The sequence below is a fragment of the Rhinoderma darwinii genome, chromosome 11 (genome assembly GCF_050947455.1).
Source record: "Rhinoderma darwinii isolate aRhiDar2 chromosome 11, aRhiDar2.hap1, whole genome shotgun sequence".
NCBI classification, from domain to species: Eukaryota; Metazoa; Chordata; class Amphibia; order Anura; family Rhinodermatidae; genus Rhinoderma; species Rhinoderma darwinii.
Window position 1 is genome coordinate 52,441,440 of NC_134697.1, and position 12,448 is coordinate 52,453,887.

The 12,448-nt window shown below is 40.0% G+C and overlaps 1 protein-coding gene across 23 annotated transcripts in view; it reads right to left on the reverse strand.

Annotated features, from left to right (window-relative positions):
• The window catches only part of SORBS1 (sorbin and SH3 domain containing 1), a 290,288-nt gene that overhangs the window by 69,319 nt on the left and 208,521 nt on the right, over positions 1-12,448 (reverse strand). For all 23 annotated transcript variants that reach the window (XM_075841467.1, XM_075841478.1, XM_075841471.1 and 20 more), the window contains 3 exons: positions 11,006-11,059; positions 10,453-10,582; positions 8,830-8,944 (listed from right to left, as the gene is read on the reverse strand). In XM_075841467.1, the coding sequence (XP_075697582.1) occupies positions 8,830-8,944; positions 10,453-10,582; positions 11,006-11,059 (299 nt within the window). The remainder of the gene's footprint in view (positions 1-8,829; positions 8,945-10,452; positions 10,583-11,005; positions 11,060-12,448) is intronic.

Here is a 12,448-nt window from a genome sequence, read left to right on the forward strand (position 1 = left end):
TTATGGATACCAAGCACTGACTACTTGCTGGGCTTGTGCTTATACAAAGCAGATAATTTAAAGGTAGAGATGCAGTGTAAAGCATAGGAAATGGAGAGGAGAAAGAGAGAGGCATCATAAGAAATGAGACAAGAGGTAGATTTCAGGCTCTAACAATGAATAGACAGGGTAAGTAAACTGCTTGCTATAATCTAATGGAGCGGAGCTAAAAAGCAGGCATTGTAGAAAATAGATGCCATGTAAGTATCACCCACGCGGTAGAGTATTTATGTATAATTGAAGACTAAACCTGTCCTTAAGTAATATATTAAAGAATTGCTTAAAACAGTTCCCTAATGTTATCGCAGTCATTTTCTTGGCCATAGAAGGGTTTCAATAATAACCTGCAGAGCTGCAGGAAATTTCAAGCTCCCATAGCCGTGTTTTGTAGACGCATATGTGTTTTAGCTATGAAAATTATCTGACATGTGGAAGTTAATTTCTGTACAGCTCTTCACAGTATTATTGGGACCTCCCATGGCTAACGGGAGCGTCTCTGATGAGATCATTACATCAGGGAATTGCTATATTTACACAATTATCTAATATATGCTCTAGTGGCTCCTAAGGTGAAGCTTCACTTTACATCGGATCTCTGTCAGCCTAATATTCAAGAACAGCATATTACAGCTACAGGTCCGTACTCCTAGTAGAAAAAAAACGCGTAAAAAATGTTATGCCATTTGGGTAATAGGAGCGCCGAAAGAATACAGCGGACTGTATCTACGAGGGGAGCGCTTCCCCCTGTCATTTCTTGTCCTTCAGGCCAGCAATTTACAGACGGCGGTCTATACGTGTTTATACTGCAGCCTGTTGGTCCCCACAGAGAGGGGTGGAAAGAGGCGGGGGGCGCTCTCCTCATGAATGCAGTAAACTCATAACTATGAGTCCATTGTATTCTTTCAGTGCACCTATTACCCAATTAGAACAATATATTTTTGTGCGGTATATGGAGTACGCACCTGTATATATAACATGCTGCCGCTACATAGGGCAGCACATGCAGCAGACAGATCCAATTTAATATAAACTCTACCAACTTGGCCTGTATCTGACTGGTAATCAAGATGCTTCTGACTTGTAATATCAATTAAAATATACAGTACAAGCGAACTTGTAGAGATGTAGCAAGTCACAAAGAAACATTTTGTGATAAGAAAGTGTCTAATATGTACGTTACATTCACAAATTAACACTGCGCTAATTTAAACACAACAATAGATTATTTATGGTTCTCACCCTGAGTTTTGCTACCAGAGATCCATCTGTGCACCACCTGATATCACACACAGAATGTACATAGTTTTATCATTCGGGGTTGAAGGATTTTTATTTATTTCAAAATGTATCCTTTTATATGCTTGCTGCTTCTTTGGTTGTAAAATTAATCAGAATTTTATGCCACTGTGGTTATTACTTTTATTATTCCTTTACGTCCTACCAGCAGAACAATAATGGGGTATTTCTGCCCTTGTGTAGTAGTATCACAGATTAAATGTTTAATTTAACCAAATTAAACACTAATTAACTAGTGCCCCCCCCCCCTCTAGTTCTTACATAAGGACATCTAGCCTCTCCCACCTTGTTTTTTTTTCCTGTCCTGTGGCACAGTCCAGGTCTGGATCTACCGAGAAGGCTTACACAAGAGTCAAATGGATTTTTTCAACTTGGTATTCCACTCAAGGAGTGGATAGTTCCAATTCACGGATTAACAATATCCTACCCTTCCTGCAGGAAAGATTTGGAAAAGGACTGAGTCTATCGACCTGAAAGTTCCCAATTTAGTCCAGGTCCGCTTTTTGGGTAAGATCCTTTTTCACAAAAGTCCTTGGTGAAAAGGTTCCTGAAACGGTCTGCTACAATGAGACCAACCATCCTCAGACTTATGGCAAAATGGGACTTTGCTTTAGACCTTAGGGTATGTTCACACGCAGTGACCAAAAACGTCTGAAAATACGGAGCTATTTTCAGGCGAACACCGCTCCGGATTTTCAGACCTTTTTGTAGCAACTCGCGTATTTCTCGGCATATTTTACGGCCGTTATTGGAGCTGTTTTTCAATGGAGTCAATGAAAACCGCCTCCAAAAATGTCCCAAGAAGTGACATGCACTTCTTTTGCGCGGGCGTCTTTTTACGCGCCGTATTTTGACAGCGACGCGTAAAATTAAGGCTCGTGGGAACAGAACACCGTAAAACCCATTGAAACCAATGGGCAGATGTTTTTAGGCATATTAAGGGCGTTTTTTTCAGGCGTAATTTTAGGTGTAAAATGCCTGAATTACGTCTGAAACATACGTGTGAACATACCCTAAGAGGTTTATACTCACCTACCTCTGAAATTAGTCCCATATAATTACCTATCCTAAAAGGTTATTTCCTCTTGGTCTTATTCAAGGGCGGACAAGGCGGTGGAGAGCCCCCTTGTAAGAGGGGTATATGGGCCCCCATGCTCTCCAACAGTTTACCATGGTACGCTAAGTTGTGTCTCTCCAACAATACACCAGTAAATGAGCCACTGTCTCAGTCCCTTACATGCAATGTACGGGGCTCTTGAGCAGCTGTATGGTACACACATGTGGTGTGTCTGCCCCTAACCATAACATCTGTCGAGAGAATAGGGGAGTTTCAAGCCTAGTCATCAGGAGTCATACATCAGATTCCTCCATGACTTGCTAAGGCTATTGCCAAACTTCACTCCAAAGTTACCTCATTTGTAACCTGAAATCAGGTCTGCTCCCTTCCAGTGTTCTGGCACATGTCTTCCTCTCATGAGGAATGTAATCTCCATTCCTAGATTTGTCCTGTTATCTTGAGATCTATTTGCCTTGGAGTAATGCCAGTTGCACACAACCGAGTGCCACTTGGGCCGTCTTTCACGGCATCTGAGTGGCATCGGATAGTTTTCACTGACACATTCACTTTAGCAGGTGAATTGGGTCCGTGAAAATGGACCAGACTTTCCGATCAGTGGAAAGATAGGACATGTCCTATATTTCCACGGATCACTGACGGGACCCAGCCGGCACACATGGTTGTGTGCATGATGCATTAGAAATTAGGAAGGTTGAGAATTTATGTTTTCCTGAAAGAAACAAAGACTTAAAATCCACCAAACCTACCCTGAGTAGATAAAGTGTAGAGGCCAGTACACTGGCTTACATTGTTAGATCTCTGATCCACCTCATTTTTCTAGAACCTACTCTACTAGAGCAGTGTCCACCACTTGGGCTTAATAAAGTCTGATCCCACTGGATTAGATTTGCTGTGCAGCTTAGAGCTCGCACTTAATAATTATCTACCATTATAGCGTGAATTTTTGGTTCTCTGTGGAAACAGATGTTGAGCGGTCAATTTTGAGTTCCACCAGTCAAGAGTGACCTCCCTATGGGGTTACTTATTGCTAAATCCTCATTATTGTGCTGCTTGTATGACGTCAGGGAAGTGTAGATGTCTAACGTTAATCTGTTTTCCCTTAGTCCTAGAAGCAGACAAGCTTCCCGCCCCGATTAAGGCTAGTGCTTTATAATAAACATATGGTGGGAGGGGCCAAATGTCCTTATGTGGGAAGGGACTTTAGTTAATTAGTGTTTAATTTGATTAAAGTAAAAATTCCATCTGTCCTACTAGTACACAGGGACAGAAATACACAATTATTGTGCTGCTGTTAGGACTAAGGGAAAACAGATTAACGATAAAAATCTACACGTATACATGCTTTGCTGTTGAGCTGGTACAGTCTCTAATATGTGATATGGACCCGGAATACGACCTCAATCATGAAATGTGCATTAATCAATCAAGAACTGCTACCAGTTGGGGGGGGGGGGTGTCCCTACACAGTCTGACACTATCCAATCAGTGCTCACAGTCTCCGAATGTGTAAATGCGCACCCCTTTGACAATGGGAATGGTAACATCCAGTTGTTAATTAATTTATACATTTCTAGGAGGAATAACAGAGGAATGGCACAAAGCAGAGTTCTAAGAAAACATGTTCCAGAATTGTGGTTTTATGAGGAGTAAGTGTATTTACTATAATAGGCATGTCAGGAGAGCAGACAGGTTCTCTTTAAATCCATCACTGCATGAAAATAATAAGTTCCAACTATAGCTACAAGTATGTGATTACAGCAATTGAACTGAATGCGGATTAAGGCCCCATGCACCCGACCGTAACTTTGATCCGCAATTACGGATCCGTAATTGTGGATCAAAGTACGAATCCGTTCATTTCTATTGCCCATGGACACCTTCCCGTACACACAGACCCCCTTGTAGATAGTGCCCCCCTGTAGATTGTGCTGTACAGCACCCCTGTAGATAGTGCCACACAGCCCCCCTGTAGATCGTGCCATACAGCCCCCCCTGTAGATCGTGCCATACAGCCCCCCCTGTAGATCGTGCCATACAGCCCCCCATAAATTATGCCATACAGCCCCCCTGTAGATTATGCCATACAGTCCCCCAGTAGATTATGCCATACAGTCCCCTATTGTAGACAGTGCCACACAGCCCCCTGTAGATCGTACTAAATAAGTTGTGGAAAATTTACACCATATGTGGACTAGCCCTTACACAGAAAACAATATATTTGTTTAAAAAATGAATTTATTTTGTATTGCCTTATTCGGAGAGCCATAACTTTTTTTTTTTTTTTTGTCGATTGAGCGGCATGAGCTGTAATATTTATTGGTACCATTCTTGGGGTACAAGTGAATTCTTGATCACTTTATTTCCTTTTACCGTGGAACTTATGTGAGCAAAATACAGCAATTCTGGCGTAGTTTTTTTTACAGCGTTCACCGCACACGTTAAATAAACTTATATTAGAATAGTTCTGACTTCTACAGATGCTGTAATACGAATTATAATAGATGGCATAGCCGCTATTGACCGCGGCATCTAAGTGTTTAAACAGCTGGGATCGGAGTGATCTCTGATCCCTGCCATTGCAGTGAGGTGTCGGATGTAACATACAGCCGACACCCATTTAGTATGGATTCATAGAAAAAACCTTAAGCACTCCAAGAAAGCAATGAGATATGGAATGGATTTTTCAAGATGCTTTATTCCAGATAATGGATTTTTTTGTAGGCGCTTCTAAAAAGGACGTTTTGGCCCCTCCAAGGCCTTTGTCACAATCGCTGTATTTGAGTAAAGTAACAAGTGTAATGGCGTCTGCCAGACACTCTAGTGAGCACTGTTCCATACTGAAACATGTATTCAGTACGGGAGAGTAGTCCCGCGGTGAGGCAGTGACTCATAGCATCATACAGGACTGATGCTAGGAGCCCGGCTCCCTGAACGGTGTTGTGTCCGGGAAATGTGGCCGACATGCAGTCTGTATATCACGGACCGAACAAGGTCGTGTGCATGAGGCCTTAGCCGTATGAGGGCTTGTATTTTGTAGGACGAGTTGTAATTTTTAATTCCACCGTTTTGGGTTGCATATAATGTATTGTAGAACTTTTATAAAAACATATATGGGCAGGGGGTATAAACAGCAATTCTTTAGGGTTTTTAGGTTTTATTTTCATGTGTTCTGCGAGTGGTATAAATGACTGGTTTACTTTATTCTACAGGTCAGTACGATTACGGTGATACCAAATTAATACATTTATTTATATATTTTACATTTTTTGTAGAACAAATATACCTTTTCCTTCATTTGTTTTTGAGTTGTGCATTCTAAGAGTCATAACATTTCTATTACTGACGGAGATGTATGAGGCTTGTTTTTGTGTGAGGACTTGTAGTTTTCATTGTATCATTTTGGGATACATACAACTTTTTAATCACATTTTTAAATTTTTTGTAATAAACAGCAAATCTGGCATTCTTTTCAGGTGTTTTTTTTTTACAGCATTTAACATGCGGGATAAATAACAAATAATAATAGTTAGGGTTTGGGCATACCAAAAGGTGTGTAGTATTTATATATATATTGGGATTTAGTAATTGGGATTTTTGTATTTTTTTTTTTTTTAAATATATATATTTTTTAGTCCCACTATGGGACTTGACCATTCGATCATTTGATTGCCGCTCTGAAAGGCCTAATAGGAGTACAAAGGTGGGAGAGCTAGGGGCAACTGTTAGGCTCCAAAGACACGGAAATTAATTGGCCCGTGCGATCTAGGCGTTAATAGTGCAACAGAGAAAGCCTCCTCCCTCTATCTAACCGCTTAGATGCCATGGTAGCTATTGAATGTGACATCTAAGGGGTTAAACAGTGGAGACCAGAGCTAGCTGTATGTTACATCTGACACTCGCCGATGATGGTGCGGGCTCAGCTCCATGCTGTACATGTATGGCACTTTGTGTTAAGGCCCAGGTGCCAGTGTCGTACATGTACGGCACAGGGTGGGACGCACATAAACCTAAGATCGCCATGATATGGCAAGTTTTAGCTATGGTGATGTAAAGCACGTCGCCACTGGACTTGTGATGAAATGTGATTTAATAATCCAGTCTGATGGACAAATCTGGGTTTAGCAGATGGCAAAAGAACGCTACCAGAATGCATAGTATCTACAGTAAAATTTGGTGGAGGAGGGATAATGGTCTGGGTTTTATTTTCAGGGTTTAAGCCAGGCCCCTTATTTCTAGTGAAAGGTAACGTTCATGCCTGACATCCCAAATACTCTTTAGGCTGAATGGAGACAAATTCCCATGGACAACTACAAAATTTTGTGGAAAGCCTTCCCAGAATAGTGGAGGCTGTTGTAGCTGCAAAGCTAGGTCCAACTCCCTAGTAACGTCCATGGTTTTGGAATGGGATGTTCCGCTAACCCAGATACGTGTGATGGTTAGGCGTCCACATAATTTTGGCAAGATGGTATACAGATCTATCAATGTATTAAACAATGTAACAAATTAAGCGGAGATTAAACTTGCCCATACACATTAGATCAACTTTGGAGGGGTCATTTGACAATTTTATGTGTATGAGGGCCTCACAACAGACGTCAGGGCAGACAAAGATCGGGCATGTTGGGTTTAAAAATGTTGGATCTTTTGCTCTGCTAGGAAATAAGTCTCTGCCAAAAGTGTATTGGCAGCGGCTTGTCTCCCTCTCCCCATTAAACATGCAAGCTCTGCCAAGTATGAATGTTTATGGGCTGTCAGCCATGCAAAGGAGGCATTTTTAATTTTAGTAGTGCACAACCTTTGAATTGGGCACCCTTTAGGATTTTGTCACTGCCAAATATAAAAACAAACTGTTGGAATTTTTGTATTTGGGCTGAGAACACCTGAACACTGAGCACTACCGACTACATGCTATGCAGGGAACTGCAACGTTGCTCCATTAAACGGGCAAGAAGTCATCATGTGCTGTGCTTCCCCCGCTCAACTTGTAAAGCTATAGGATAGGGGCACATATAAACTATAACTGTGATGAAGACGGTGATCATGTGATATATCTGGCATACACGAGCTATTAATTGTACAGTATTTCTATACTTTCATGTATTTCTGTATACAGAGTAGCTGTATCTTGCACAGAAACCTGTATATGTCAGGTTCGCGGGACTGACTGGTTCAGTGACATGTTGGGTCACACAAGAACGGGCTGCTATAAATCACATCTAAGTTCATAACATTACAGGTGGATCCTAGACCCGCTTTTCACTGAACCCGTCAGTTTCCCAGACCTGACAGAATCAGGTCTTAGCACGCGATACAGCTGCTCTGTATACAGAACACAAAGCAGCTGTATCTCAAAAAGTTAAAATGTTTAATAAAAAGTAGTTTGAAAGTTACACCAATCACACTGATAGACGTTTTTATAAATAAAAAAAAACTTAAAAAACTATTTCAAAAGCTGAACATAGCATTTAAGGCATATGCCAATTAAAAATAGAAACTGCCATCCCCTTCATGCTTCTGCCCCTTTGTTCTCAGGAAAGGTGGGCATCCCAGAGGTTGGACCACCACTAATCATAATGTAGCGGCGTAGTCTAGTGATTTGCCATAACATTATATGATGGGAATGCCCTGTTATTTGATTAGAAATTACACCAAAACGTAGTCTGGATACAGAAAGCAAGAGACCATATTGCAATAAATCTAGAAAAGTACATCAAGGGAATTTAGAGATTATCCCAATGTTTATACAAGGTAAAACCTAATAACTTGAAGCCTATTAAAAGGCAATAAAAAAAAATAAAACTAAATCAATACTTTTATTAGACTGGATGTAGATTAGGGTACACTGGCACTAGACATTAAAGCCATAATGTGTGTAATTTACTGATAGCTACAATCTATTGATATGTAGTTATTGGGAAAAAAGGAGTTAATATTTAGCTCCACAAGACAAAATTAGACACACAATGCATTACACAACCGGTTTCCCATTTGGAGTTGTAAGGGGTAAAGTACTAGACATTATTAATCACAAATATCAAAACATGAAAATCACCACATCAATGTACATGATATGTTAGAGCAAACATTATTGCTAGACAGTTAGCAGTGCAGGCGATACTCTGGAATATCAGACAGAAAATGTCTACATAGAGATTACAGAGAAGTTCACTTGTTACGGACTGCGGACCTCCCTCTATTTCCCGTCCCAGAGACCAGATGAAGGATCTAAAAGTTCTACAGAGTTTTGCAGTCCGTCCTCCATATAAAGTGCAATAAGTTTAGCAATAACATTGCAGTTTATGGTTTAACTTCACTAGTCTCAGCTCAACCTGGGCTTAGTAACACAACAACAACGTCCACCGTGACCCTGTGCCCACACACAAACACACTGAGAATCAGCTTGTGAATTACATTACCATCTTCTCATTGACGAGGGCAGAGGATTTCCCAGGCTGGTACTCATGAATGCTTCTTGGCTCCGCTCTGTATTTTCTGGTGTCGACCTTCTTGTCTGGGGGATCCCAATCATTCCTGAGGACAAGGAAAGCAATTAACCGTGAAACCTCCCTGTTACCAGGGAAACATGTGTTTTGGATGGAAATACTCCAGGGCAGCTAATCCTCCGTCCAGGCATTTTCATTTTCAGGCAGGAAATCTGCTTGAGATTGACGCTTTTTGTCCGTTCTTATGAATTTAGTTTTTTACAATGTTTTCTCTGAACATAATGGAATAGATATAAACTCTAATCGCCTGTTTCCTAGAGAAGAGACTCAATGATTTCTAACCTGAACTAATACGTGTTGCAGTCAGATACGCAGATGTTTCTTGTTCTGTTCCCTGGATACTTCTCCTTGGTGAAAGGCCAGGTCATGTGAGGACTGGGAGAGGCCTTATTAACCCTTTTAGGCCAGCCTGTAGTTCTAGGTCTTACTGAATAGACTGATTAAATTGAATATCAATTTTGGAACAGTTATCTTGAGTGAAGGATGTCACAACTCAAGATTTTGCAGATGTAAAATTCTTACATCCAGTTTAGCAGAGAGAAAATTACAAATCCAACATAGAGATATGTGCCTCTGCAAGACCATTATGTGAACAAATGATGCGTCCCAAGTTATACTGGCAAGACGACAACACATCAGCGTTCCCATGAGGCTGTAGAGAGATACATCTGGTTGTATTCAGAATCAGCATGTACTGTGTAATGCTTAAAATTCAAAGTTAAAATTTGGGAAGATCAAATCCCATGTGATCTGGTGCTGGTGTGAGAAGGAGAAAGAACTAGAGAAATCTATGGGAAACTTATTAGTTGAAATAACTATGATTACAGGGTTATTCCCATCTTATAAAGCATGGCATTTCCCTAGTATATACCATCACTTTATAAATGGTTTGGGGTCCAACCTCTGAGAAAGTAGGGGCTGCAGTGCTAATTTAGCGCTGCATCCCCTTCTAAGTTTTCCCTGCACGTTGGCGCTCCTGGCCACCCGGTTGTGCAGGTAACTGTAGACAGTCCGCTTTATTTCCAGATTCTGCTGCGTGCTCTTCTCCCTATCGACACTGTTATACCATCTAGCCTGTGTGATTCCCACTGCACACTCTGCTGTGAGTTCTCGCCTCCCTATCTACAGCCTGTGTGATTCCATCCCTCATCTTGCGGATTCTGCTGTGGATTCTCTTCACTATATAATACCGTTTACTCTACTGTGTACAACCTCCTCTCTTCACCTCCCTGCTGGTATCTCAAAAAGTGAGATCAGGGAAAACGAGAGAAGAGAGAGAAGATGACGTCAATCCTGAGAAACAGAAGACCGCTGTCGGATCTACGTCAGAAGCAGCAGCACAGCCAGTAATGTGAAGGAGTTACAAAGATTATACAGCAGTAAAATGGTAGGATTTTTTTTTAAATGAAAGCTGTTGAGAAAGTTGCTTAATTTTGTATTTGGGAAGCAAATGAACTATAAAAAAATGTCAGTGCAAAAGTTTCCATATCCTTTAAACCTCAAAATAGAGGTGGATAGCTTCATCTTAGGTCTTACCTTTCATGCCCTGGCTTAAGTGAAGAGGAGCGAGTTGGTAGAGGTAATGTAACAGATCTGCGGACGTTTCTGTCCATGTCAATGTTATCCATCTCACTCTTTGAACGAGGTACTGAAACTTGAGATGTTCCTGCCAATAACATGTCATAATAAGAAGTTAATGTTGGTGGATTTATTAAATACGAATCATACTAGTAATCCCATTTACAAGTACATATCTTAAATTTAAGCAATATATTAAATAATTGAATACAGATTGCATCATTCCATTTTCTCTTGATTTTAAAGACCTGCTTACATGATGTCAAAGTAAATTTTGTCTTTACAGAAAATAAAACAACGTGAACTTTACTGGCTAAAATACACAGAAAGATTTAAAATTCTAAATCAAAAATGTTTCCCATAATTTGTAAGGTAAACAGGTATTTTCAAATGCTAAATTTGTTTTAAGCATATAACATTGCCACCTAGTGGCAGTCTGTTGTATAGCACTGTAAGAGGTTTGCCACAGAGAACCAATACATGTTAGAACACTCATAATTTTCAATCTCACCATCTTCTATATATGAATGACGTCCATAACTTGGATAAGAATCGGAATCGTCATCTAACATAAAAAACAACAAAACACAGAAGAATTAAAATGTGTTAAGCTAATAGCTGTTCTAAAACGAGAAAAATGAAATCACAGCAAGAAGCCTGTGCAAAGTCATGAAAACACAAAGGGAACATATTAAAATGAAATCAATAAAATGGGGTGTTCCTTAATAGCTATAATCCTTCTACATAATTGTTACATACATAGCACGATTACAAATATCTACTTTAATGACCAGATTTCTAAGCTTTGGAATTTAGAAAATATTTTCTGCATCAATATAACCGTGTTCACATAAAAGATCCAAGCAACCCTTTATGGGATATAATTGCAGGGCTGCTTTATTCATAAATCAACATAGGCAACTACATTAAGGATTAGAGAACGGGAGATCGATGCACCGTGCGCTCAAACCCATGTTTGATGTCCATCAATCATAACATTAGTAAGAAAAAAAAATCTTCAGCTAACAGGATTAGCTTCAAACGTGAGATTGATATCAGATTGGTGAAGGTCCGATTCCCACCATCAACGCTGCCTCTAGTTCATAGTTTACCAAGAACAGTGCCGTACATTTGGTAGTGGTTGTGTCTGGTATTGCAGCTCAGTTCTATTCACTTGAATGGGACCGACGCTTACCGTAGCGCACAGCCCCTTTACTTAGCCGATAGGTGGGGTGCCCGGAGTCTAATCTCCACTAATTGGGTATTGATGGCAAAACCCTGCCTTTTCTTTATTTTTTTTAGGAAAATCATGACAAAAAACAACTGTGGAAAATATCATCTCATTATTATTTGACAAAGTTTGAACATACAAGTATATGAAACACACAAATATATGCTATGCAACTTAAAGAAAATCAATAAAAGCAATAGCATACCAGGAAAGATATAAACCATATATAACATACACTAAATAGTCTGCAGAACTAACCGGTCTGATATTAGACGCAAGAAAGAAAATAACGCTTGTACATTATATAAACGTAACCAATTAAACAAGGGCTAATATGCACGGCAATATGTCACACTGCCCCATGCATTTCAATATTAGAATACCAAAATATACATAGGATAAAATATTATTGCAAAATATCATACAAATCTTTATGAGATAGAAAAATGTTTTATAAAATCCACATAAAAAGGAAACCGATAACCCACCCAAAAGTTGGCGGTGTTAGATCAGTATATATCAATTGCAGATATACTAAAGGACATCAAACATTAGAGAGCTAAAGATGGAAAGTGAATACAGACCGAACAGTACACCACCCCCAACGTACGTTTCGCTATTCACCTCGTCCATGGAGTGGAGCTCTAGCTATAGGTCTCTGCCGGCTGCTTTACGGTTTTTACTTTTATACATTCTTTATGTCTTTGTCAGCATTGTATATTG